This window comes from Lepidochelys olivacea, assembly GCF_965140295.1.
Source record: "Lepidochelys olivacea isolate rLepOli2 genome assembly, chromosome: 14".
Classification (NCBI taxonomy): domain Eukaryota; kingdom Metazoa; phylum Chordata; order Testudines; family Cheloniidae; genus Lepidochelys; species Lepidochelys olivacea.
The window spans coordinates 39,763,906-39,791,415 of record NC_140424.1 but is presented as its reverse complement, the minus strand read 5'-3'; the positions used below and the strand labels follow the sequence as shown (position 1 = coordinate 39,791,415).

Below are 27,510 nucleotides of genomic sequence, written 5' to 3'. Positions count from 1 at the left end.
CTTGGCACTTCAGAGCCCCAGCCAGTGTTGAGGGAACACTTTGAATAGTGGGGGTGCTGAAAGTCAGTGCCCTTACCCCTGTCCGCCCCCCCTCCCCAAGTTGGCAGAGGGGACCCAGGAGAGGGGGGCCAGCAGCTGGGAGCCTTGCACTGGTGGGCTGGCAGTGGGGTGCCGGCAGGCCAGGAAACAGGAAGCGGGGATCCAGCAGTGATGCCTTGGCTAAAACCTGAGGGTGCTGCAGCACCCCCTGAACCATTAAGTTCCCACGCCTATGGCCCAAGATGTCCCGATAAAATTGGGACTGTCCTGATATTGAGCAGTTTGGCAGTTGGGGCCCCAAATTTCATGGTGCCCTACGCAGCTATGTCTGCTGCGTATGCCTAAGGACGGCCCTGACTGTGGTACACCTGTTCCCCTTTATCCCTGACTGAATTTTACTGCACCCTCCCAGATGTTGATCACTTTCTCTCTGTTGAAGGATTACTAATATAATCTCTGCATAAAGATCACTTATTTTTCCTTTAAATACCCACTTGGTAGGAAACCTTTCTGATTTTGCTTTTTTCCTGTTGCCAATTTGTGTAAATCTTCTTGGATTTTTTCTCCTTTTCTTCTCATTATCAGTGCTGCACCTACCCTGGCCCAGCCCCAGCTGTGGCAGCCTGGCCCAGCCCCGAACCTGGGCAGCATGGTCCAGCCATGAACCTTGGTGGCCCGGCCTGGACCCAGGTGGCCAGCCACGGCCAGGGCGTGGCCTGGAACCAGCTGGGGGGGGGCCTGGCCCAGGGCCAGCCACGGCCAGGGCGGCCCGGCCCAGAGCCAGCCGCAGCCTCAACACAGCTGCGGTGGCCCGGCCTGGACCCAGCCACGGCAGTGTGGCCCAGCCAAGCCCGAACCCAGGCGGCTCAGCCTGGAGCCAGCCTCAGCTGGGGCAGTGCAAACGGAACCCAGATGGCCCGGCTTGGAGCCAGCCAGGGCTGGGGCAGCCCGGCCTAAAGCCAGTTGCGGCCGGGGTAGCCCAGCCTAGACCCAGCCATGTTGGCCTGGCCCAGACCTAGCCACGGTCGGGACGCCCCTCCCTGAACCTAGCCCCAGCCTGGACCTGCGGGGGCCAGGTGTGGGGAGCCTATCCTGTGGCTCCAGCCCCAGAGCTGCCGCAGCAAGGAGAAGCGCCTCTCCCACACAAGCCCAGGTACTGCTGTGAGGAGACAGAGCTGGGGGGAGTCCTCTATCCCTGATGTAGCCCCGGAGCACTCTCCTGCATCCCAAACCCCACATCCCCAGCCCCACCCAAGCCCATACCCCCAGCCGGAGCCCTCCACCCCACCCAACCCTCTGCCTCAGCCCGGAGGCCCTCAACCCCGGCCCCACCCCAGAGCCTGCACCCCCAGCTGGAGACCTCACACCCCCGCACCCCAACCCTCTGCCCCAGCCCTGAGCCCCTCCCCCACACTGAAATCTTTGGCCCCACCCCCACCACCAGATTGCATTTTTTTATGTGCACTGATATGAAGGTAATGTGTCACACATCACCTCCATATAGGTGCACATAACAAAATTCATTCTGCACATGGGTGGGAAAAATTAGAGGGAACACCGGTGGTAAGGCTGAGAGAACACGGGTTTGGGAAACCCAGCTCAGCGATCAGAATCGCTTTAGCACAACGTGTGAGTCTGTCTCCTGCAAATAGACCTAAAGGCCAATGGTCTGATTCTCTTCTCACAACAACCTCACACTGGTGTAGACAAGTCACGTGACTCCAGTGGGATTACTCCTGACTAGCGACAGGGGGGAGTGGAGGATGAGCCCCATGACCCAGTCAGACTGGTCCTGATTTGTACTGGGGTCAGGGAGAGGGACACGAGATTTCAGAGAGTTTTATCTCTAAGGGAAGTTTGAGGAGCCTGTGACAGGGCAGGGGTGAGGTTGATTGGGTGACCTCACTGTGCATTTCCATTCCAGACCACGTCTGGATTGCTTTAACCTTTCACCTTACCTCTGCAGTTGGCAGCCATTTCATGCAACACAAAGGACACTGGGAGAGGTGACTAAACTCTACTTTATTATTTAAACAGACAAGCAAAAGGCAGACTCCTTTCCCCACCCCTAGTCCAGCTCAGTTCAGTCCCAGCCCGTTGCTCCACCCAATTCCCCCACGGACCGGCAACAGAGCAACATCTACACATTGGGAGAAAAGTGCTGAGAAGCCATGAGGGATTCTGGGAGCCTGTCACAAAAGGAAATACCCTGAGAGCAGGGAATCCAAAGAGCTCAGGTCAGAGGGATGAGTGTGGGGTGATTGGGGCAGAGACAATCTCTGTCATCCCCACTCAGGACACTGTGGCAGATGGGAAGGGGGTGACCAGCAGGGCTCTCAGGCTCCTCATCTCCCTCTGGCCTCAGTGATGGGGGTCGGTCTGGCTTCAAGGCTGCCCAGGTCAGTTGACATCCCCGGCTCCCTTCTTGCCTGCATCCTACCTTGGCATCTCAGCAATAGGGAGACGCTGCCCCCTCCCCCATCATTTTTCTTGGGGTGTCGTTCAGAGCTGTCAAGTTTCCTTCCCCACTCTGAACTCTAGGGTACAGGTGTAGGGACCCACATGAAAGACCCCCTAAGCTTATTTCTACTAGCTTAGGTTAAAACTTCCCCGAGGCACAAAGTCTTTGCCCTTGGATTAGGTAAAACGCTGCCACCACCAAGTGCTTTAACAAAGAACCAGGGAAAAGGACCACTTGGAGTTCCTCTTCCCCCAGTTATCCCCCCAAGCCCTTACACCCCCTTTCCTGGGGAGGCTTGAGAATAAACAAGTTGAGCACAGACCAGCTTGGGTTTCTTAGGACCATAAGAACGCAATCAGATTCTTAAAAAACAGAACTTTATTAGAAGAACAAAACAAAGACAAAAGAAACACTGTGTAAGACAAGAGCCATTTAGATTTCAGGGACAGCTTCACACAACACTCAGGCTACGTCTAGTCTCTCTCTGGCTCTGATGCAGCGAGTTCACAGTTCTCAGCCTCAGCCATCTGACTTTTAGGAGGAAAGCCAGCCATTTCCCAGCTCTGTTCTCCCTGCCTTCTCCCTGACAGTATCTCACATCTCTGCGGGGATCAGGCAGTATCTTCATTCCCTGTTTCAGTCTCTGCCTCCGAGTGTAAATCTAGTGCTCACTCTCAGTGTTTGTGCAGATATGGATAACTGTCATTGTTCTAACAGCACAAAAATCCCATGACAAAGGGTAGAAAAAGGTCAAAATACAATTAAAAAGGACTATTCTGGCAAAGGACCATTTGTGTTGTGATTTCCTCAATAAATCTGAGCTACATCTTGTCAAGCTAAACTAATATCAAAATGTGTGACCAAACGGTGGTCGGGAAGAGAGAAAAACCCACAATACAGGGTGGGCTATAAAGCATGTTCATAAAGTGAAATCTCAGAGAATCTTCAGATTCAAAATCAGGACAATATATTTACCCATTTTCTTCTAAGGTGGCTAAACCTGCTTTACTTCTTGCCTCATTATTTGGTCATGTTAGTTACACAAGTTTTAGGGGTTATCATAATAAAAACAAAGCAGCTTCCCACCTAAAAATGATCTGGACTAGCCCAGACAACAACTGGGAGCAATTTTACCAAGAGACGGAAACCAGGCTATAAGATTAGAAAGGTCAAAACGTGCCTTCAGATTCATTTGGATTCGGACACTTTCCGTCATGGAGAGCCAGAGACACGGTGGTAAGTGACACCTTAGGAGGTGGAGGGGTAGAACGGGGACAGGATAAAACTCTCTATTGCTGGGACAGAGGCTGCTGTGTGGAGAGTGGAAGGTGACGGTGCTGGGGGAAGGAGGGAATCTCTTGGGCTCACCCCATCACCCTGAAATAGCACAGAAACTAAAAAACAGCCTATTTCGCTCTGCACAGGTGCTCAGGGAACCCGCCGGGGGACCTGCCGTGGTGCCCTCCCTCGGCCCCAACTATACCACAGCCCAGACCTGTTGGGGTGGCCCCTCGGCCCCAGCTATGCCGTGGCCAGGGCATCCCTACCCCGGCCCAATGCCGGCTGCGGCGGCAGGGCGTAGCCAGGACCCAGCCACTGCAGCCTGGCCCGGACCTGAACCTGGCCCGGACCCAGCTGCGGTGGCTTGGCCCTGTCTCAGGGTGCCTCTCCCCAGACCCAGCCCGGGTCCTGTCACCTCTCTCGCCCTCGTAGCCCCGGAGGAATCTGGTGGAGGGTCACAGAGATGTGCTGGCTAATCCCAACCGCACTTCCGACCACAGAGAGAACCTCCGAGGCTGATGCTACACAGGTGGGATCTCCAGGCCTCCCACAAAAGGCTGTGAAAATCAGTCCCTCCCAGTGCTGCTGTCTGAATGCAGACAGGGCAGGGAGAAGGGGCAGAGGGGGTGAGTGAGGAGAGGCAGCACCTCTCTACCCCTGTGCTCTTCCTCGCCTCTTATCCCATGATCCCCAAACACTCGATAGCCCAGCACCCAGCTCCACCAGCCTCAACCTTTCAATGTCTAGTTTCCTTCCAAAATACCTCCTCGTCCCTTAACCTTTAATCCCAGCGCCCTGGGGAGGGGAGGAGTTACCAGCCCCCAGGGACACTCCCCCTGCATGGAACAGCCCAGGTAAGTGGGGCAGCCCAGCCCAAGGCCTGGTGGAAGATGGGGGGTGGGGACAAGTGTCTACAGTGAACATGTGCCCTAGCCTAGTCTTTCCTCTTCGAGTGATGGTCCCTATTGTACTCCAGGAGGATTATGCACATACTCTGGGCCCGGAGCTGGAGCTTTTCAAAGTAGGAGTGTCCACTGGTCCACGCACGTGCCCTTGTACCACCTCGTGGGTCCACCCCAGGCGATAAGGGGCGGGACAGACTGACCGCATCGTCAGTTCCTTCTCACCCCACAGGGTCCGAGTCAGAGCTTCTGCGGTCTTCTCATACTTAGCGCTGTGCTGTCCAAACTTTCCAGGAAGACTGTGTTTTATTCTTGTACATAGGATTTTACTATTTTTGTAGTAATTTTCTTGTTTCTAGAAGGGAACTTCAGCCAGGCAGAGGGACCATCTGGAGGAGTTTCTCTCTCTCTCTCTCTTCCTTCCCCCACCTTTGGCCCATCAGCTCAGCAGCCAGAGCTGCAGCAGGGAGGAGGGGCTGATCGTGGCTTCTTCTCTGCCTGGGGTTTGCTTAGACCAGGCAGAGCCAGAGGGTCACTGACCAGCTGTTGCTCGGCTGCTGCTGGATCCTTACCCCAGGGATGCGCAGCTAGATACTTGGGAGGCAAATACCCCTGATGTGTGTGGGAATGAGGAAATGGGTTTGTCACTGTGGCCAGCCCCAGTCAGAGCATTCAGAGAATTTCCCGGCTGTGTGGAGGAATCTCTGATGTCCAACATGGTGTTAGCTCCACTTGGAGCATTTTCCACACTGAGAACATCTCAGAAGTTTCTTCCCTGTGCGGATTTGCGGATGCCTGATACCATGGAAGCACCAAATGAAGCTTCCCCAACATTCAAGGTCCCACTGTTGTGTGGATCGCTGAAGCGTGAGCTTGGATTGAATCTTTTCCCACAGTCAAGCTATTCGTAGCGTTGCTCTCACCCTTGTGGGTTCTCCGATGTTTAGTGAGGTTTGAGCTCTTACTGAAGCTTTTCCCACAAGCAAGGCATTCATGAGGTTTATAGCCTGTGTGGATTCTCTGATGTAAGATAAGGTTTGATCTGTGCATGAAACTTTTCCCACAGTCAAGGCATTTATAAGGTCTTTTTCCCGTGTGACTCGCCTGGTGTCTAATAAGAGATGATCTGTGTGGGAAACTTTTCCCACAGTCCAAGCATTTATGGGGTCTCTCACCTGTGTGGGTTGCCTGATGTGTAATAAGGGCTGATCTCCGTCTGAAATTTTTCCCACACTCCAAGCACTCATGGGGTCTCTCTCCTGTGTGGATTGTCTGATGTCTATTACGGGCTGATCTGTGTGTGAAACTTTTTCCACAGTCCAAGCACTTATAGGGTTTCTCGCCTGTGTGGATTCTCTGATGTGTAACAAGACCTGATCTCTGTGTGAAACTTTTCCCACAATCAAGGCATTTATAGGGTCTTTCTCCCATCTGGATTCTCCAGTGTTCAGTAAGGTCTGATTTGTGGCTGAAACTTTCCCCACAGTCCAGGCATTTATAGGGTCTCTCTCTTGTGTGGATTTGCCGATGTTTAGTAAGGTTTGAGCGGTTATTGAAGCTTTTCCCACAGTCCAAACATTTATAGGGCTTCTCTCCTGTGTGGATTGTCTGATGTGATATAAGGTCTGTTTTCTGAATGAAACTTTTCCCACAGTGCAGGCACTGATGTGGTTTATCTCCAGTATGAATCCTCTGATGTCTAATAAGGTGTGAGCTCTCAATGAAACTTTTCCCACAGTCGAGGCATTTATAGGGTCGCTCCCCTGTGTGGGTCCTCCAATGTCCAATGAGGTGTGAGCTACGGCTAAAACTTTTCCCGCAGTCCAGGCACTTATGGGGTTTCTCTCCAGTATGGATTGTTTGATGTGTAACAAGGTGTGATCTCAGAATGAATTGTTCCCCACACTGGAGGCAGTGGTAGGGTTTCTCTTCCTGGGGATTTCTCTGCTGGGCTATGGGATCCTTTTCTCCTCCCCCATATATAATAGATTCATCCACTTTCTTCTTCGCATGGTTTTCCAGCAGCCTCTCTGACCTGTGCCAATTTCCCCAGGCTTCTCCCTCTTCCAAGCACTGGGATAAATTCCCTTCAGCTCTTCCCACAAAGGTCCCCTGTGATTTCACTTCCCCAGGAACGTGCTCATGATGATTCCCCTCCTCATCACCTGCTGGGAGAGACAGACACTCCAGGAGAAAGAGGAATAGCTCAAAGGAAAAACCCAACACGCTAACGCCGTAAAGACTGAGCAATTGGATTCTACCTCTACTTCCCACCCAAACACTCACAGGGAAGGAAAGTTGGGAAGGAAACTCCTGCAGCTAACAGGACGGGCGGAAAGCCGTGAGCGATATCTGCCGACTACAGCCCTGCCTTGGCTGAGACGAGGCAGAACTAAGGGCGCTCGCTCATAGCACATTTTTGGGTTTATCAACTTTTTCCTTCACTCGCCAGATCATTTCGCTGTCAGTTTCACTGAGTCCTCACCTGTGTGAGTGCCTCTTGGTATCTCTCTTTTCTCACAGGCCTGGAGATCGGGGATCCACGGCTCTTCCCCTCGTTCCAGCCGGGCAATCAGGTCAGGTTTGGGAATGGGAAATCCTGCACAGGGGGTGAAATCAGCCCAGATCAGGGTGCATGGAGGATTGGGAGAGTGTCTGTCACAAAGGGCATTCTATGAATTGAACCTGTTCCCATGCTGTGCTGAGAAAATTTGGAATCCAAGGGGATGGGAACATAGATGAGCCCCCTTGGGAGAGGCAGATGTCTGAGGAGGTGGGGAGAATTATTACGCCCTCACTAGGAGTTCCCAGGAGTTAAACCCCTACAGAGCCCAGAGCCCTCCCCATGGCTGGAATTATTCCCAAGAAGGGAGGTGACCAGGGATTGTGTGTGCAACCGAGAAACAATACAGACAGGACAATACACAGTTTCTATCCCCTTGAAAGCTGGGGGATGGGTGTGGATGGTTTAGCACGTCCATTAGGTTTTGGCATCCTGGTCCCATTGAAGGGGGTTTGGAGATGCAAGTCTCTCTCACACAGAAGCTGCGCATTATGGAACCCATACCCCTCCAATCTAACTGACCAGGGAAGAACCTGACCAGAGTCAGAAATGCAGGCCCAAAACTTTCTAATAACTGAGGGGACGGGAATCTCTTACCCAGGAAGGTCACCGTCTCGTAGTTCTCCTGCATGACGTCCCTGTAGAGGGTTCTCTGACCGGGGTCCAGCAGAGCCCCCTGCCCCTCAGTGAAATACACAGCCACCTCCTCGAAGGTCACCGGCATCTGAAACAACAAGAGTCCCCCACTCAGAACCTGCTGCCCCAGCTGCAATCCCACTAGTCACACAGGAAAGGAAGAAGAAAAAAGCAACATCTCGGAAGCTCTGGGAGGACAACAGTGGCAGAATCCCACCCCAACCGTGCTCAGAGCAGCCAGGTGGCTTCAGGGGGTGGGGAGAAACTGAGAGCTCCTTGTCCCTTCCAGCAGATGGAGGAGGGCAGGGTCTTCTCATTTACCATCCACCTGCTAAGCCAGAGGTTGATACAGGAAGCAGAGCTCTGAGCGGGGGACAGGAATCCTGACAGCTTCCCTTTGTATTTCACAGTAGCCTCTGGCTAATGGGTTCAGGGTCCAGCACTGGGACTCTGTTCAGTTTTCCCAGCCCTGCTCTGGGGGGGGTTTCCTGGTTCAGAAATGGGGGGGGGGTGTCCCCACCCCCACAATGGGCCGGTTTGGAAAATCAGGCCCAGGGTGAACCTGTCCCAGCAGGTTTATCACACCCTATCCCCTCCCTCCCTGCCTCACACTGTGTGTTTCCTGCCCCTCCCCCTCCACAACAACCCTCCCTTCAGCTCCCTGAAAATCTCCTACCTGATCTGGCTCCAACACAGCCATTTCCCTTCTCTCTCCTGTGGGAATACAGGCCGATCTGGACTGAAACCTGGATGTGATTCTTCAGCCTGTCAGGGTGAGAGGGGAGATTGGGGAGGTTACAGAAAGGGCTTGAGTCCATTTCAAACCCCAATTCCCCCACAGGCTCTCTCCCTTACTCCTGGGGGAATTCTGTGCAACTGCGCATGCACAGAATTTATGTCCCCCGTATATTTTTGTTTCCCTGCAGAAAAATTACTTTCTGATGGGGAAGCAAAGGGAAGCCACAAAAGCAGTCATGCGACCCTCCCCAGCAGTATGTTTCTGGTGCACAGGGCAGCTGGCAGAGAGGTAAATCACTGTGGGGCGGGTAGGGTGGCTCCTACCCTGCGTTGGGCTTAGCTGTTAGTCCTGGCTGGGCTGGAGAAGACGGGACTTCCTATTCTCCAGCACGGCACCTGAGGCCATGTCAGACGCACCCCCAGATTTCTCCTCTGATGTAGGAAGCTCTGCGAACTCACCCTCCCACCCACACTTCCTGCACCCATCGCTCCTCAGCTGCAGGGGAAGGGATGACTGTACAGGGAGCTGGTCCCGCATCCACCCAATCCCCATGCATCCAGACCCCCTCACAGCCAGACTCTTCCACCGAGCCTCGCCCACCTCCGCACCCAGCCTGACAAGCTCCACTCCTCCTGCACTTTGACCACCCCAAGGAGCCACCCGCACTCAGATCCCCACCCTACCTACCCCCAACTAGATGCACCTGGATTGCAACCACACTGAGCCCCACTCCCCAGCATCTGGATGCCCCCATTAAGCCTCCCACACCCAGACCCCCTGGCTGAGCTCTATATCGCCCACACATTCAGACCTCCTTGCTGAGATCTAACCCCCACCCACACCCAGACCCCACCCTGCTGAGCCCTAACCACCTTCACCTGGACCCCCCTGCAGAGTCCCATTACCGTTCCACCCATAAACCCCAAACAAGCCCCTGTGCATCCAGATCCCCCCTCACATGGATCCCTCACTGAGCCACCCAGATTGCTCCACACAGGACCCTCTCAAACCACACCTGGATTCCTCCAACACCAAGACCCTCCCCACTGGGATCCTGCCTTGCTGAGCCTGCCTGCCCACACCTGGTGCACCTGGCATGGGGGGCAGGGCTCTGGGGTGTTTCTGGGGCAGGCCCAGTCCTTGCGCTGTGTCAAGGTTGGGTGCAGCCTCACCACTGAGTCCGTGTACTGGAAGCGCGGAGCTGCACAGTGATCTCCCACCTCTGTGCAGCCAATGGCCTGTGCTCCCTAATGCCCATGCTGGAGCTTCCTTATTTATTTGACCCCCAAAAATTGCAGAATTTTAAAATACTGTGCACAAAACTTTTAATTTCTTGGTGCATAATGCCCTCAGGAGTATCTCCCTGCAGATAGACACTCTGGACTCTGCCATGCTAGGAAGACAACTGGTTAGTTTATTACTCCTCAGACCAGGCCCCTCCCAGCAGAACTAAACCCACCAGGGCACTTTTAAACTCTCTCAGTAAAAGCATCCCTGAGGCGAATTCTAGAAAAAGAGCAGAATCAAAGGAGCCAGTTTGGGGGATTCCCCCTGACACTGTCCCCAAAGGCAGCACATCCCCCCAGGCTCCGAGCAGCCCAGTGATTCAAGAGAGACAGGACCTGGCTTTTCCTCTCCCAGCTCCTCCTCTTGTTCCCAGGAGTGGAAGTCTGCCCAGGAGGTGCAGGGAATGGATCCGGGCAGGGCTGGGACCTGAGAACCTCCCTCCCCACTTACTGCTCCTGCTGCCCCTTTCAGTCACTCTCTGTTTCTATCACCATCCCTCTCTCCCCTTCCCTCTATCTGGGAGAACTGATTCTGCCCCATTTACATGGCCATTTGCTCTTCAGTAGACTGATCGGTTTGAACCTGGCTGTGTGAGGGCAACAGCTCTGGGACCCAGGGCCAGTGTAACCACTAGGCGAACTAGGCGGCTCCCTAGAGCACCAAGATTTGGGGGTGCCAAAAAGCGGCGCCCAAACATTTCGTTTTACACTCTTGCTTAGGGGCAGGTCCCGGTCAGTCTCCAGTGCTCGGGCCGCTGCGCCAGGGTCAAGCAGCCTCTTCACCTCGGAGTCTCCCCCGCTTGCCCGGGGGCCACTCCTCCTCTTAGGCTCCCCGGCTGCTGCCGCCGTGGCCACCCGGGAGGACGCGGGCGGGGGGCGCCGCGGTGGAGGAGACGCAAGGGGCCAGGCTCAGCTGGGGCCCGCCGAGAGCAGCAGCAACCGGGCGCTGCTCGGTGCAGGGTGGGGGTGGGGGAGCCAGGCGGCAGCAGCCTCTACAAGGTGGAAGTTTCACCTAGGGTGCAAAATATCCTTGCACTGGCCCTGCTGGGACCTGCAGGCACAGGTGGAGCCCCTCCCCCTCCGGTACAAACTCACCAGCAGGTCCCTGAAAGGGGCCCTTTGTGCAGAGTCACTGTCCTGCCTGGCCCCAGCCCTGTCCCCCGGGGGTCTCTCCCCTCACCTGCCGGCTCCAGCTCAGGGGCTGTCAGCAGAGCCCGAGGCTGCCCCTGGGGCTGGGTCCAGCCACCGAGAAAGTTCCCACGGGGGCTGGGCAGGGAAGGGGCTTTGATGAAGGTCTCTCCCAGGCTCAGACTCTGCTGGATAAGAAGCAGCGTCTCAGTCAGGGCTCCCAGATCAAAATGGAGGAGGCAGCAGCTTCTGACCCAGAGAGCTCAACTCCAGGGCTGTAATAACAGGAGCAGGGAGAGAAACACACCCGCCGCCTCCTCCTCTCCCTTAGCCAGAACCGGAGCCCTCTGGTGGCAGCAGCTCATGCCTGAGCCTCCCTGTCCTGCCCCGGCAACCCCCAGGGACAGGCAGGCAGAGGCTGATCCCATTGGCCCATCCACACTCACCCCCTGCCAGAGCCAGCAGTGACTCCGGTCTGACTCCGGTGTGGCGGAGATCTGAATCCTGCCCGGAAATCAGACCAGGGCCCTGGGCAGCCCCGAACACTCAGGAGACACACCTCCCAAAATCACGGGTTTGTCTGAAAATAATAAATTGGGGAGGGGGAGTGGAAATTCGCCTTGTAGCTTCTGAGCCCTGCGGAGTTAGTCCCCTGATCACCCCAAATACTGCTTTGACTAGTTTCAGGAGAAAAAAAAATCCCCAGTGCCTCGTGGGGCGGAGGCGTTGCCTTTGAATCTCTCCCCATCCCTCTGCCTTCTCCCTGCCTCTGTCTCTCCCTTCCCCAGGCAGTCTCCCCACATCTCCCCCCCTTTCCCTCGCAGTGCCCCCCCACATCTTCCCTCTATTTCAGCCTCTTTCCCTTCAGCCCCATAGGTCCTCCCGATTCCCCTGCATCGCCCCATCCTCCCTTCAGTGCAAGCAACCACTGCCCCCCATCCCACCCTGCCCCCTGCATCGCCATCACCGGCCTCCTGCCCCCTCCATCCCGTTCCCCCCGCCTGCCCACACATACCCCTGCACCTCCTCCCTCTGCAGCCCGGGGGTGACCCTGGGGGGGGCGGGTCTCTCTTACCTTCCCTCCGAGCGGGGCCCCCCGGGGCAGGGGCCGGGCCGGGAAGGGGCCCTGGCCGGGCTGGGGGCTCTGCCCTGGGAGAGGCTCCCGGGGAGCAGCGGGCAGGGCCCGGCTGGAGGTTCCCCTCTCCCGGCTGCAGCCCGGGCTCCGGGCTCCCAGCACCAGCCGCCGGGGCGCGGGGATCTCGCCGGGAGCCAGAGTCCCCGCAGCGGCTGCGAGTCACTTCCTAGGCCGGGCCTGAGCCCCGCGATCGCTCCCCCCAGAGCCGCCCCCCAGCCGCTCCTGGGTCCTAGCGATCAACCCACCGCGATGCAGCGCTCTGCCCCAGACCCTGCCCCCTGGGGCCCCACCTCCCCTGGGCTCCTCCAGCTTCTCCCAGGGCTATGTAGACGCCCTGCCCAGAAGCCACAGGATCACGGGGGGGACAGAAAGGAGGCGAGCAGAGCCCGGGGCGGGGGAGAAGGGGGGTTTCTAGGGAGACTCCAGGTTGTTCCAGAGGATCCAGGGGTGACGGGAGCCGGGGACACTCTGTGTGTGATCCGCTCTGGTAACAGACTGGCACAGGGAGCAGGTGGTCAGAGCTGGTCTCTTCTCTCCACACCAGGCTCAGTGGCCACCAGACCTGGGCCGGAGCTCCCAGCTCTGCTCCCCTGGCTCGGGTCATGGAGCTGTCAGAGCTTTGACTCTGGCTTCTGCTGGTTGACTTGCTGGTCCACATGAACCTGCCCTGGGCTGTCTTTAAACCCCTTCATGTCTGCCCCCCTCCCAAGGATCCCCTCTGCCCATCTCCCAGTGGCTCCCCCTGTGGGCACTGACTGCAGCTCCCCATGGCTCTGCCCACTCAGGATTGTCCCCATTTCCCCCTCATTGTATCCTGGCTCCGCGCTGCACCCCAGAAGTGGTCAGCAGATTTGGCTCCTACGGGGGGGGGGGCACAACTGTGCACTCTCACCCACAGGCACTGCCCCCCCCCCCGCTCCCAGCCAATGGCAGGGGCAGTGCACAGACCCTCATGCTCCCCCTCACACACACACCTGGGAGCCGGACCTGCTGGCCCCTTCCAGGGCACAGCACAGTGCCAGGACTGGTAGGGACGAGCCTGCTGTAGCCCTGCAGCACCGCCGACCGGACTTTTACCGGCTTGGTTGGCAGAGCTGACTGTAGCGGGCAGGGTCCTTTTTCAACTGGGCGTTCTGGTCAAAAACCAGACACCTGGCAACCCTAATGGGAAATGCCAGCCAGGGGGGATTTCCATTGCAGATAAAACATTTTCCCCACCAAGCCCTAGAAGAGTTTGAAAAGCTGAAGACTTAGCAGCTCTGGTCTGAGCATGGGCAGCAGGCTTAGCCACCACCAGACGCCTGGGCTGTGGTGATCCCACGTGCACTCCGCCTCTTCCCCTCCCTGAAACCCCCACTGCCCAGGTGCTGCCTTGTGAGTCCTTCCTTGCCTCTTGCCCACTCCACCTCCACACCCTTGGAGGTTCCCACTGCTTGCTGTGTCCCTCCTCAGGGTGGCTTGGGCAAGCGGCTTGGACTGGTGCTTGGGTTGGCCTGGGGTCAGGCGGGGGCTGGATCCGGTCCTCCTCCAGCACATGGTGGGAGTGGGGGGACTCAGGGCTCTGGTGGGTGAGGGGGGCTGCCAGAGGCAGGGCCTCTGGCAGAAGGGGTGGAGCCAGGGCACTAGGCTCCCCGAAGGCGTGGGGGGGGGGGTTACCCGCTGTCCAAGGGTATGACACTAAGAGCTCCAGTGTTGAGGGGAAAAGGGTGCATTGTTCTATGAGGGCAACACCTATCAGGCCTGACCCACTCCTCATGCATTGCTTTTACAGTATTTATCCAGAACGGGTCATGGGAAGTCGCTAATAAAGGCTTATGTCACACTGTTCCTCATGATCCTTGAAAGAAGCGTGGGCAGATGATCTTTAAGGAATTAAGTTTAAAACAGTTTCTGGTATATAAAGTCTGAATCCAGTCGGGGCTGACAAACCGGTTTTGCCAGAAGAGGGATTTCTTTTCATCTCTCTCCCACAATTCATAGGTAGATGAAGCATTGTAAGGAACACAATTGAAGTCCTGTTTCCATATAGCAGTGGTTCTCAAACAGGGGTACGTGTACACCTGGGGTATGCAGAGGTCTTCCAGGGGGACATCAACTCATCTAGATATTTGCCTCATTTTACAACAGGCTACAGAAAAAGCACTATCGAAGTCAGGACAAACTAAAATTTCATACAATGACTTGTTTATACCACTCTATAGACCACACACTGAAATGTAGGTACAATATTTATATTCCAATTGATTTCTTTTATAAAATTATAAGGTACAAATGAGAAAAGAAACAATTTTTCAGCAATAGTGCAGTGGCTGTGACACTTGTGTATTTTTGTCTTATTTGGTAAGCAAGTCATTTTTCAGTGAGGTGAAACTTGGGAGACAAATCAGACTCCTGAAAGGGATACAATGGTTGGGAAAGTTTGAGAGCCACTGGCATATAGACCAACAGAAAGAACACACTGGAGAACAAATACAGGGGGGTGGGGGAGAGAGCACTTGAGCGGTTTACTGGACTATACCTGGGGAACAAGAACCGCACCCTGCAATCCTTCAGGAAGCAAAACAGGAGAGCACGTTTTGCATTTGTGAAAAGAGGGATCCCAGTGAAGACGGCTGGCGACCCTGGGAGAATGCTTTAGCCACGGATTTTACTTGTTAAAGTTAAACTCAGACTGTCTGAATCCCGATATACCTGGTGTTTGTATGTGTAACCTGTTGGTCTTATTGCTTCATTGATAAACTCCTGTTTGTTTTCACTAAAATTATCTCTCAGTGCTGTGATGTTATATTGGCGCCGACCCTCAGTTGAATCAAACAAGCTGGTCTTGTCCCTTTGGGGCCGGCTTACCTGGGAATTTCTCCGTGTCCAGTGGAGAGGGGCTGGACACTGCAGAAGGACACGTCAGAGGGGCTGGAGGACAAGGTTACGTCTAGTGTGAACCTGCAAGGCAAAGTAAGGACTGGCAGAGCCCTGGGGAGTTTGTGTGGGGAGCTAAGGCTGGAGGGGACAGGGAACAGACACCCAGTTCAGCAGAAGCACGTCTCCCTCGCGCCGAGGCTGGGGGGGGGGGGGAACAAGGAGATTCACAGTCTGGGACATCTGGAGGAAACATCACAGTCGGAACCTGCAGTGTGAGGAGCTCAGGGATGGTGAAATAACAGGCTTAGAAAAGAAACAACCCACCCACCTCCCACGCTGGGGATTCCACAAGCTCCCTTCGAAGCTATTCCAGAGCTTAAATACCCACATGGTTAGAAAGGTTCCTAATCTCGCACCTAAATCTCCCTTGCTGCAGTTTAACATTTTTTACTTCTCATCCTCCCTTCAGTGGCCACGGAGCAGAACTGATCCCCAGTCTCTGTATAACAGCCCTTAGCAAGGCTGCAGACCATCACCAGTCTGGTTTTCTCAAGACTAATAGACCCACTTTTTAAAATCTTCCTCCACAGGTTGGGTTTTCTAGATCTCTGGTCATTTTATTTTGCCCTCCTGGGGGCTTGATCCAATTTGTCCTCATTTTTCCTGAAGTGTGGTGCCCAGAACTGGACACAGGACTCCAGCTTTGGTCTCTCCAGGGCCGAGCAGAGTGGGACAATGACCTCCTGCAACTTACATACAACACTCATGTTACTGCGCCCCAGAATGATACCAGCTTTTTCCCCAGCTGCGTCAATAGGGGACAGCCAGACAGCGTCTGAGTGAGTCCATTAAAGACCATTTCCCCCCCGCCCATGTTATTCAAGACAAGGGATATTGGGAGTTTGAGAAACTAAATTCTACTTTATTCTTTTCAAAGCAAGAAATAAAAGCTGAATTCCGCACACCTCGAAAATCCAATGCCCAGCTCAGCATGGTGCGTTTCAGCCACAGCCCAGCACATTGCTGCTCCGGCCACACATGGCCCCCAGGGAAAGAGGAACAAGTTAAAGCTAGTAGAAAAACCACTCACAATCCATGAGAGAGGCACTTGCCCTCCCTCCTCCTCTCAGCAATGGGGAGACACTGACCCCTCTCCACAGCAGTCCTCTTGGGGCTTAATTTGTAGCCCTTTAGAGTTCAAGGATGACTTCACCCAGCACTCGTAGGACATTTCCTCTCTCTGGGACTTATGCAGTGAGTTCACAGTTCAAAGCCTCGCAAGAGCAAAGAGTGCCCTTTCAAGGCCCTGGCCACCCACCCATCCACCCTCTCCCCATCCTGATTGTATCTCACATCTCTGCAGGGATCAGGCAGTCACTTCCTTCCATATCTCTGACTCTCAGAGTGCATATCCAGCACTCGTCCTGAAGAGTTTCTGCAGATAGATGTTGATCATTTTCATTGTTCAAAGAACAAGAAATGAACAAAGAACAAAATGACAAAGGCTAGGGAAATATGAAAAGAAAATCAGAAAGGACTGTTTTGGCAAATGACCATTTCTCTTTTGAAGTCCCCAAGAAATCTGAGCTACAGCCTGTCAAACTAATTTAATGTCAAAATACGTGACAGAACAGCCTTCACCAAAAAGAGAAAAACCCACAAACCAGGGTGGGCTACAAACCACTTTCCCATTCATGAAGTGAAATCCCAGAGAATCTTAAAACTCAAAATCTGAAGAACAATTTTACCCATTTCCTTCTGAACAGGCCAAACCTTCTTTACTCAGCACCACCGCATTATTTGGCTGTGTTATTGTCAAAAGTTTTAGCATCATCATAATAAAAGAAAAAGGAAAAAAAGACAAACCTAACCAAAAACTTCCCGTCTAGAAATTATCTGGATTTGGCTCAAAAAACTCCAGATGCCACTTTACCAATAGATGGAGGCTAGGATTGAAGCTCAAACTGTGCTTTGGGATTCATTTGAATTCCCCCTTCAGGTTTTGTGACATTTTCTTCTTGAGTCCTCAGGCGCCTGATTGAGGATCAAAGAAATTAAAGTGTGATTCCGAAGCATGGCGGCCAAAGGACACTTGGTAAATGACACACATGAAGCGGGAGGGGTAGAAAGGGAAAAGGATAACCTCTCTATGGCTTGGGCAGAGGCTGCTCTGTCAAAGAAGATGAGTGAGGTTGATGGGGGCAGGAGAGAATCCTCCAGACTCACCCCGTCCCTCTCAAACAACACAGAAGGTAAAACACCACATTATTTTACTAGCCCTGCTCCAGCTCTTTTAGAATCTATTGAATCCAGGTGTATAAGGGAGAAACAGCACCAAAAATTAAATGCTTTTCACCATAAAGTGGAGGAATGCGAGGATGTCTGGAAATGAGACAATCTCACTGCAAAGGGGGCACTTAGTGACTCTGACAATCACTTTGCTAATGGGGGATTGGAATAAACTGCTCAGGGTCAGTCTAGACAAGAAAAAGGGGTGGAGGAACAAAGGAGATGCCCTAGCTAATCCCAACCACTTTTCCTGCCCTAGACAGATGCTTGGAGGCTGATATTATCACTCCCCATTTATTCCCCCTCTGTAAGGCACAGATTTGTCTCAGGTCACCCCGCAAGCTTCTGGCAGAGTTGGGAATAGAGCTTAGGTCTCCTGGGTCCCAGGCCAGTGCTCTATTCATTAGGCAACATTGCTTCCCTCTCAGAGGCTGATACTGCAGTAGCAGAGGTGGGAAATCCAGGCTTCCAAGAAGAGGCGCTGTGGGAATCAGCCCTTCCCAGTGGTGCTGCCTGAATGCAGCGGGGGCAGGGAGACGGGGCAGAGGGGTTAATGAGGAGAGGCAGCACCTCGCTACCCCTGTGCTCTCCCTCGCCTCTTATCCCATAATCCCCACACACTCGATACCCCAGCACCCAGCTCCCCCAGCCCCAACTGTTCAATCCCCAGTTTCCTCCCCAGAACCCATCACCCTGGTCCCTTAACTTCTGATCTCCCACAGCCCAGGGCCATGGGTGATTTGGGGAGGGGAGGAGTTACCAGCCCCCAGGGACACTCCCCCTGCAGGGAACATCTCCAGGTAAGTGGGGGAGCCCAGCCCAGGGGCTGGTGGAAGATGGGGGGTGGGGACAGGTGTCTAGAGTGAAGGTGGGGCCTGGCCCAAGTGTCCTTCTCCTCATTTCCATGGCAGGGGGATCCCATCTGGAGGGGGGAACTTCAGCCAGGCAGACGGAGGGGCTGGAGGAGTTTCTCTCTCTCCCTTCCCCCACCTGCGGCTCATCAGCTCAACACCGAGGGCTGCAGCAGGGAGGAGGGGTTGATGGAGACTTTTCCTCCTCTGCCTGGGGTTTGCTTAGATCAGGCAGAACCAGAGGGTCACTGACCAGCTGATGCTCGGCTGCTGCTGGATCCTCACCCCAGTGATGGACAGCTGGGTCCTTGGGAGCCAAACGCCCCTGATGTCCGAGGGAACAAGGAAATGGGTTTGTCACCATGGCCAGCCTTGGTCAAGGCCCTGAGAGAATTTCCCGGCTATGTGGAGGAGTCTCTGATGTCCAACATGGTGTTAGCTCCACTTGGAGCATTTTCCACACTGAGAACATCTCACAAGTTTCTTCCCTGTGCAGATCTGCAAATGCCTGATACTCCGGGAGCACCAAATGAACCTTCCCCAACATTCAAGGTCTCTCTGTTGTGTTGATCACTGATGTGTGAAGTCAAATTGAATCTTCTCCTGCAGTCCAGCTATTCGTAGGGTTGCTCTCACCCTTGTGAATTATCTGATGTTTGGTAAGCACTGAGCTCTTAATGAAGCTTTTCCCACTCTCAAGGCATTTATATGGTCTCTCTCCTGCGTGTACTCTCTGGTGTATAATAAGTTGCGACTTCTGAATGAAGCCTTTCCCACAGTCCAGGCATTTATGTGGTTTCTCTCCTGAGTGGATTTTCTGATGTGTGCTAAGGGTTGATTTCAAACTGAAACTTTTCCCACACTCAAGGCATATGTAAGGTCTCTCTCCAGTGTGGGTTTGCTGATGAATAATAAGGTTTGCACTGAAAAGGAATCTTTTCCCACAGTCAAGGCATTTGTAAGGTTTCACTTCATTGTGACTGGTCTGCTGGACTGGGGTTTCCTCGGGATCCTTGCATCCTCCGCCATGTTGAATGCATTCATCCAGTTTCTTCCTGGGACAGTTTCCCAGCTGCATCACTGATCTGTGTTGATCTCCCCAGGCATTTCCCGGTTCTAAGCCCTGGGAAAAATTCCCTTTGGCGCTTCTGAAAAAAGTCTCCTGCGGTTCCAATTTCCCAGGAACTTCCTGCTGCTGATTCTCCTCCTTGTTCTCACTCACTGTCCTATCACCTGCTGGGAGAGAGAGAACCCAGACAGACAGGAGTCACTGCCTCTGCCGGGGAGAAAGGACAGAAAGAGGAATAGCAAAGAGAGAAAAAACACAACACAGTGACAGTTGGGGAGATGGAGACACTGGATTCTGCCTCCACATCCCACCCAAACACTCCCAGGGAAGGAAAGTCAGGGAGGAAATTCCCGACAGCTAACAGGATAGGTGGGAAGCTGTGACTGATATTTGCCTTCATAATATGACACGGGCTGACTGCAGCCCTGACCTGGGTGAGATGGGGCAGACCTAACTGGGGGCTTTTGCTCACAGCACATTTCAGGAGTCCCAGCTTTTTCCTTCTCTCACCAGATGTTTCTGTCTCAGTTTCCCTGACTCCTCACCTGTGCGGGTGCCTCTCAGACTCTCCCTTTCCTCACCGGCCTGGAGATCCGGGACCCACGGCTCTTCCCCTCGTTCCAGCTGGGCGATCAGGTCAGGTTTGGGAATGGGGAATCCTGCACAGGGGGTGAAATCAGGCAAGTTCAGGGCTCATGGAAAATTGGTAGAGTATTTGTCACAGGGAACATTCCCTGAGTTTTACCTGAGCCTACATGGGACTATGGTAACTCTGACGCTTTCTGAGCAGCAGATATCTGGGGGAGGGGTGTTGTCATGCCCTCACTAGGAGTTCTCAGGGTAGATGAGCTCTGGGGGACTTTCTGGTACACGCAGCTCTGGTGTTAAACTCCTGCCTATTTCCAAACCAGCACATTGGTGCTGGATCTAGCGGTGCTGGGGGAGCTGCCAGACCCCCGGCTTGAAGTGGTTTCCATTCTATCCAGGGTTTACAGTTTGGTTCAATGGCTCTCAGCCCCCCACTGTACAGATTGTCCCAGCACCCCTGAGCCTGCAGCACCGAAAGCCCTCCCCATGGATGGAGCTCGTCCCGAGAGGACTGGTGAACGGTGTGTGAAGGAGAAACAACACAGGCAGGGCAATCCCCTGCTTCTGGCCCCTTGAAAGCTGGGGAGATGGGGATGAATTAGCCTGTCCATTGGGTTTCTGCCTCCCCTGTTCCCTTGAAGGGGGCATGGAGAGGAGCGTATCTTTCACAGTGGAGCTGTGGACTCTACCAGGGGTTCTCAACCTTCTTCTCTCTGAGGCCCCCCCGACATGGTATAAAAACGCCACGGCCCACCTCTGCCACACCAACTGTTTGTCTGCCTATAAAAGCCAGGACCAGCATTCGGGAGCAGGGCAAATACCCAGGGTCCCATGCCCCATGGGGCCCTGCAAAGCTCAATTGCTCAGGCTTTAACTTCAGCCCCATGCAGTGGGGCTTCCACTTTGTGCCCTGGGCCTCAGCAAATCTAACGCTGGCCCTGCATGGCGGCCCCCCTGAAACCTGGTCGCGGCCCCACAGGGGCCCCCGGTTGGGGAGCACTTCACTTTGAGACCCATTCCTTCCTAATCCAACTGAGAAGAGTCAGACACGCAGACCCTACGGCTTATAATAGCTGAGGACACAGGAATCCCTTACCCAGCGAAGTCACCGTCTCGTAGTTCTCCTGCATGACATCCCTGTAGAGGGCTCTCTGAGCGGGGTCCAGCAGAGCCCCCTGCCCCTGGGTGAAATACACAGCCACCTCCTCGAAGGTCACCAGCATCTGGAACAACAAGAGTCCCCCGCTCAGCACCTGCTGCCCCAGCCACAATCCCACTAGTCATGGGGCAGGAGACCCAGAAAAGCAGAATCCCCCCCACAGACACACACCCTGCTCAGAGCAGCCAGGAGGCTTCAGGGGGTGGGAGAAGGTGAGAGCTCCTTGTCCCCCCCAGCACACGGAGCGGGGCAGGGTCTTCTCATTTCCCACCCGCCTGCCAGCCACAGGCTGAGACGGGAAGCAGAGCTCCGAGCCGGGGACAGGGACAGGAATCCCGACAGCTTCCCTCTGTACTTCACAGCAGCCTCTGGCCAGTGGGGTCAGGCTCCAGCACTGGGAGTCTGGTCCGTTTTCCCAGCCCTGCCCGGGGGGGGGAGGGCGGGTTTTCTGCTTCAGAAATGGGGGAATGTCCCCCCCCCCCAGCCGTGCCAATGGGCCTGTTCTGCACGGCGCGGGCTGGCTGCCCTCGCCCCGCGCACACCGGGGGCTGGCGGCGCAGTGTAGTAAATTACCCTGGGTAGGAATGTGCGTCTGACTGTGTCCTGAGCATGCTCAGTTCATCTGCTGAAGCCACTGCCCTTCACGCTGCCCTTATTAGCCTGTAAGATTCTATGGATTGCTATTGACAGGGGTTAAAAAGGGGCAAAGGGGGGGAATCGGAGCAGCGGGGTGGCCAGGGTCTGCGCAGGGGGCGGAAATTGACTGATCGGGGGGCGAAGCAGCTGGAGGCAGCATTAGGAGAGGGGCTAAAGGGCAAAATCAGGGCTGGGGGGGGGGGGTGGAGCAGGAGTTAAGTCCAGGGGTGAGGTGCTGGCAGAGGGTGGCAGAGGGCAAAACCGCACAAGCAGGGCCACCGGGGGTAACAGTTACCCCAGTGGGATGAGACACCAGTGTTTGCAAAAAATGGTGGGGGGCAAAGGGGCTTTTTAATTTCCCCTCCCACAGACAGCACCTCTGAGCATGGGCTTCCAAGGCTGGGTTCTTAAAGGCACAGGCATCCCAGTGCCTAGTCAGGGCCGCTCCTCTTGGTCTGATCTAACCCACTGAGGCTACGTCTACACTACAAAGTTCAAAGCGATGCCGCGGGTGCCAGTGCTCCTGGTAATCCACCTCCACGATTATGAAAATATGCTTAGGATATGGATATGACATAGCTAATATATAATTTATGCAACATGGCTGATGTGGGATATCATTGCAAAACTTAAGACCTATTGACTGTGTTTATCCACTCTGAATGCATGTAACCTTTGTATCTGAGGCTAGAAATATTGACCATGTCTCTGTATTTCAAATGTGCTGTGTTGGATGAGGCCAGATAATGTTAATGGCTTATTGAAGGAATGCACAAAGACAAAGATTACCCCAGGAACTGTGTGCAATAGGAACCTCTGAATGATAGTGCTATATAATGGGGACTATTTGACCAAGATCAGATACCTCTACACAGTGGGTGCTATTTGACCCAGGTCACAGCACAAGAGCCTTCCAGAAAGTGGGGGGAAGAAAGAAAAGGTGGACAGTGACAGCCTACAAGAACAACCGGAAACACCTGAGGTACAAAGACTGAACAGTGAGAAGTGATTGTCCCAGCAATCTGGATGATGGGAAGACCAACACTTCAGCTCAGCATACTGAGAACGAGCAGGATCTGACATTATCAACCTCTGAAGAATAATCCAGGTGTCTAATTAATCTTGTGTCCCCATTATGCAGACATAGCCCTTTTTCTCACTGCTAATAAAACTTATGAAAACACCACAAGACATGTTAAGTTTTAACAGTGAAGACAAAGGCTAAAGAAAATGTTTCAAAAATTAAATGAGAGAGCAATGAGGTGACATGTGAGTACCACAGTTTTGAGTGTAATTTTTGCGGTGATACCTCTTTGCTCCTTCTGTGTGTGTAACAGTGACAGAGCTGGAAGTCTGTATAAAGCACAATGGTAGATTTTCTGCCTGTGAGCTTGCTTGCCAAAGGAATTAAGTATTTCACATACTATTTATAATGCTTTTCACTACTCTCAATGTTGTGTGTGCATTCAGTGGTGGTTTTTTTTTTTTTTTTATTAATAGACTGTATGACTTACTATGAGGTGGAAAGGGACTAATAAAGATTTCTTTTTAAATGTTCAGACTTTCATTAAGGGTTTTTCATGCAATAGCCATGAAATTCCACTTGCAAAATGTTTTTTAAACAGTCCTGAAAATATAGGAATATGGGATTGGTTCTCTGTTCTCCAAAAATGTGTTTGGTATCAAGTGTTTGTCTAATGGGTATTTTGAGGATGGCAACTAACCATCTTGTCATACAGTGAAAGTGTCCCTTAAGATTTCTTGCGTAATAAACATGTACATAATGCTATGACGCTGGCCCTAAACCATGGTGGATTTGATTTAAATCAAATTTATTTAAATCATAATTTAAATCACTAGTCAGGAAGACTCGATTTAAATTTCATTTCTAGAAGGTACACACCATACATTTTTAAACAGGGATTTATTTAGAAAACTTTTAAGAGTAGTTTTACAGCTATATCAGAAAGTGAATGTGTGACATTCTATTCCTGGGGGGAGTGTACCCCATATTCCACGTTTTCATATCATCGTGATCTTACATATAAAGCATGCCTCATAAGGTATCTGGGGAAAGGGTTAGGGTTACACACCAAACCTGTCCAAAGGAAAGTTTATGGCATACATTTTTTTTCCCCTTTCTGCTTAACCTAGAGATGTGCACAAAAAACACGGGGAATACAACCTAGCTTCACCAGCCCAAACCATTCACAAACCAACGGACTAGCTGAAAACACAAACAAATCCATCAAAAGGTCATTTTAGGGCAGGGAAAATTACAGTATTAATAGAAAGGAGAATGCACTAGGACAGAAGCTACAAATTGTTTCAAATGTTAAGTACATTGAAACTCAGCTTGTCTTTTATTTCAAGTAAAAGGAATTATCCCACTGCACTAGGATGGCCTCTTTACACCTTTTTGATTGTATACAATTTCTCTCAGTAAAGACAGTCCTTTCCCCCACAAATAATCAATCACCATTTTTTACAGAGCATTGTGCAAGTTGGTTGATGACAATGCGACTAATTGGGATGCATCTCTTGGTGACGTATTTTCTTTGCTAACAAAACCAAACACGACAACCAAATTGTCACCCTATTGACTACTGTATGGCTTTGAGGCAAGATTCCCAGACCAAGTCTGAGACAACTGCACGGTAAGTGTCCTTCAGCTTTCGGGTGCATATGGTATTCTGTGATTGTTCATTTTACAAACAACTCCTTCTCCATTTGTTTCCAAAACCAACAGATTTTGAGGAACTCGAGGAAGAATACTACAAAGAGTACATCATGAAAATTGAAGCTAGACGTGATGCTGGAACTAAACTGGCTATTAGTAATATTTCAAAAGCACAAGAAAAGCAATAAATACAGTATGCCAAAACTAAGACTCATAAGCATGGGGAAATAACCTTCAAGGTTGGTGACACTGTCATGTTACTGAATTCGAGAAGGAAAGCAAGAAAGGGAGGGCAGCTACAACCTACCTACGTGGGACCATACAAAATTGCTGCTGTAGAGGGTAAGAGAGTTAAATTAGAAAACAAGTTAGGGAAAGGTAAAGCAATGTTGTATAGGTTTCAGAGTAGCAGCCGTGTTAGTCTGTATCCACAAAAAGAAAAGGGGTACTTGTGGCACCTTAGAGACTTACAGATTTATTTGAGCATAAGCTTTCGTGAGCTACAGTATCTCCCAACTAAAAGTATTTAAAGAGCCTCCAAAATTAGATAAGGAAAACATATCACAGAGAAACATGGAAAAGGAAACTGCTGTAGATGACACTGTGAAAACCTCAGAGTTAGGAGAAATGGGAGGCAACGTATCTCACAAGCCTCACAACAGTCAAGTGGAGGTCACACACATGGAAGAGGAGGGGTGTGTAGTGTCAGGAGTTTCAAGCAGTCACCCAGGTGATTTTGATGACGTGGTGATGAAGACAAAGAATGGTTTCTCAAAGGTATTGCTTACCACACAGTTGTTTTTAAAGAATTTGTTGACACACTTCCATTTATTAAGCATGTCAATAGTTTCCATGTAGGAATGGAATGTTTGTTTGCAAAAATCATTTCTCGATCTCTTTTGTACACTACACAAGAGAGGTGGGAGGCACACCAACTTCTATCTAACACCTGGCGATAGATCCAGAGGGGTAAAAAGATCTGCTGCTGAAATCAGAATTGTAGTTGGCCTATTTCCTCTGGAGTTAGCACGGCAGGGGAAAGTTGAGGGGACAAACCAGAGGCACACAAGGTGATGTAATTTGCCCAAGGTGACACAGCAAGTCAGTGGAAATCCTGGCTCTCATTTCCCTGTACTTTTCTTCAGAATCCCAAATTATGAAGTTTCTGGATTTCCCTGGTAAATTCTCAGAAGGCCTGATCAGTGTAATTTCTCTGGTATATTCCTCTCAAGGTTCCTTCCCCACTATGAACTCTAGGGTACAGATGTGGGGACCTGCATGAAAACCTCCTAAGCTTACTTTTACCAGCTTAGGTTAAAACTTCCCCAAGGTACCAACTATTTTACCCTTGGACTTCCACTACCAAACTTTATCTGGGTTCCTGAGAAAACATTGTTTGGAAATGTTTTCCCCCCAAAATCCTCCCAACCCTTGCACCCCACTTCCTGGGGAAGGTTTGGTAAAAATCCTCACCAGTTTGCATAGGTGACCGCAGACCCAAACCCATGGATCTTAGAACAATGAAAAAGCATTCAGTTTTCTTACAAGAAGATTTTTAATAGAAGTAAAAAAGAATCACCTCTATAAAATCAGGATGGTAAATACCTTACAGGATAATTAGATTCAAAATATAGAGAATCCCTCTAGGCAAAACCTTAAGTTACAAAAAAGACACACAGACAGGAATATTCGTTCTATTCAGCACAGCTCTTTTCTCAGCCATTTAAAGAAATCATAATCTAACGCATCTCTAGGTAGATTACTTACTGAATTCTAAGACTCCATTCCTGTTCTGTCCCCGGCAAAAACATCACACAGACAGACAGAGACCCCCTTTTTTTTTCTCCCTCCTCCCAGCTTTTGAAAGTCTCCTCATTGGTCATTTTGGTCAGGTGCCAGAGAGGTTACCTTTAGCTTCTTAACCCTTTACAGGTGAAAGGATTTTTCCTCTGGCCAGGAGGGATTTTAAAGGTGATTACCCTTCCCTTTATATTTATGACAATTCCCCCACTACATTTCCAGTAGCAGGAGCAGCTATTATCTGGCAGGTTCATCCACTGAAACTGTCATCTTTCCAAATGTCATCTTGTGTGGATTTTGGTTTGTGCTGAGTGAGAGAAGCCAGATGAAGGTAGGGAGTGTGATTGGGCTGGGCATGTGCAGAGTTTAGCAGAAAGCTCTTCTAACAAGAGACAGATCTGTGTGATACTTGTTTACAACACATTCTGTCAGCTGCAGTATTCAGCACTAGTTTCTTTTGCTCCTAATGAAAATAGCAGGGTAGGTTTGCTTATTGTGCTAGGCCAGGGGTTTTCAAACTATGTGTTGCGGCTTGTAAGGGAAAGCCACTAGCTGGCTGCAAGACACTGTTTACCTGAGCGTCCACAGGTGCAGCCCTTCGCAGCTCTCAGGAACTCCTAATGGTAAGAATTCATGCTCTCTCTGCTACAGGTTTCAAATTGCTACAGATAGCAGCCTCACATACCTAGGGCATAAGAAACTGCCACCTGTAGGAATTAGCTTCACCAAATATAGCAGTTACAGGCAGCACATCCCTACAGGTGGCAGTTTCTTACACATCTGTGTGAAAATGCTATCTGTAGGATCGGGCTTCCTGCAGCAGCCACAGGTCCTGCTTTGCTAATAAAGGCCATCTGATGTAGCTAATTTAAGCAGTCTCACACGTAAAACCAACCTGATAGCTTTCTTTAACAGGGTAACAAGCCTTGTGGATGGGGGAAAGTGGTCAACATGGTCTATCTTGCCTTTAGTAAGGCTTTTGATACTATCTCCCATGACCTTCTCATAAACAAACTAGGGAAATGCAACCTAGATGGAGCTAAAATAAGATGGGTGCAAAACTAGTTGGAAAACAGTTCTGACAGTAGTTATTAGTGATTCACAATCAGGCTGAAAGGGCATAAGGAGTGGGGTTCTGCAGGGATCGGTTCTGGGTATGTTTCTATTCAAAATCTTAATCAATGAGTGAGATAATGGCATAGAGAGTACACTTATAAAATTTGTGAATGATAACAAGCTGGGAGGGGTTGCAAGTGCTTGGGAGGATAGGATGAAAATTCAGAATGATCTGGAGAAATAGTCTGAAGTAAATAGGATGAAATTCAAAAAGAAGAAATGCAAAGTACTCCATTTAGGAAGAAACAATCAACTGCCCCAGGTCAGAGCCTGCACCCATCACTCAAACTCCC

General features: G+C 51.8%; 2 protein-coding genes and 1 long non-coding RNA gene across 8 annotated transcripts; 1 reads left to right on the top strand and 2 right to left on the bottom strand.

Annotated features, from left to right (window-relative positions):
* Positions 1-2,860: 2,860 nt before the first annotated feature.
* On the bottom strand, positions 2,861-12,342 carry LOC311530853 (uncharacterized protein). Of its 5 annotated transcripts, none has more exons than XM_084647807.1 (5): positions 12,111-12,342; positions 8,559-8,647; positions 7,844-7,970; positions 7,169-7,282; positions 2,861-6,851 (listed from the first exon to the last, which is right to left on the bottom strand). In XM_084647807.1, exons 2-5 carry the CDS (start codon positions 8,580-8,582, stop codon positions 5,518-5,520), a joined length of 1,599 nt encoding a protein of 532 aa, XP_084503933.1. In that variant the 5' UTR covers positions 8,583-8,647; positions 12,111-12,342; the 3' UTR covers positions 2,861-5,517. The 5 variants fall into 5 exon arrangements, with proteins under 5 accessions (XP_084503933.1, XP_084503937.1, XP_084503934.1 ...); XM_084647811.1 differs by having other exon boundaries at positions 2,861-6,848; XM_084647808.1 differs by lacking the exon at positions 12,111-12,342 and adding an exon at positions 11,482-11,616.
* A 3,641-nt stretch (positions 12,343-15,983) lies between these two features.
* On the bottom strand, positions 15,984-21,530 carry LOC311530914 (zinc finger protein 620-like). 2 transcript variants are annotated; one of them, XM_084647949.1, is made up of 4 exons: positions 21,157-21,530; positions 20,923-21,049; positions 19,784-19,897; positions 15,984-19,405 (listed from the first exon to the last, which is right to left on the bottom strand). In XM_084647949.1, exons 2-4 carry the CDS (start codon positions 21,047-21,049, stop codon positions 18,756-18,758), a joined length of 891 nt encoding a protein of 296 aa, XP_084504075.1. In that variant the 5' UTR covers positions 21,157-21,530; the 3' UTR covers positions 15,984-18,755. The 2 variants fall into 2 exon arrangements, with proteins under 2 accessions (XP_084504075.1, XP_084504076.1); XM_084647950.1 differs by having other exon boundaries at positions 15,984-19,402.
* Positions 21,531-21,581: 51 nt separating this feature from the next.
* On the top strand, positions 21,582-24,485 carry LOC311530939. The gene is made up of 3 exons (XR_014714125.1): positions 21,582-21,647; positions 24,113-24,278; positions 24,371-24,485. It is a non-coding gene; the product is annotated as an uncharacterized lncRNA (long non-coding RNA).
* The last annotated feature ends 3,025 nt before the right edge of the window (positions 24,486-27,510 follow it).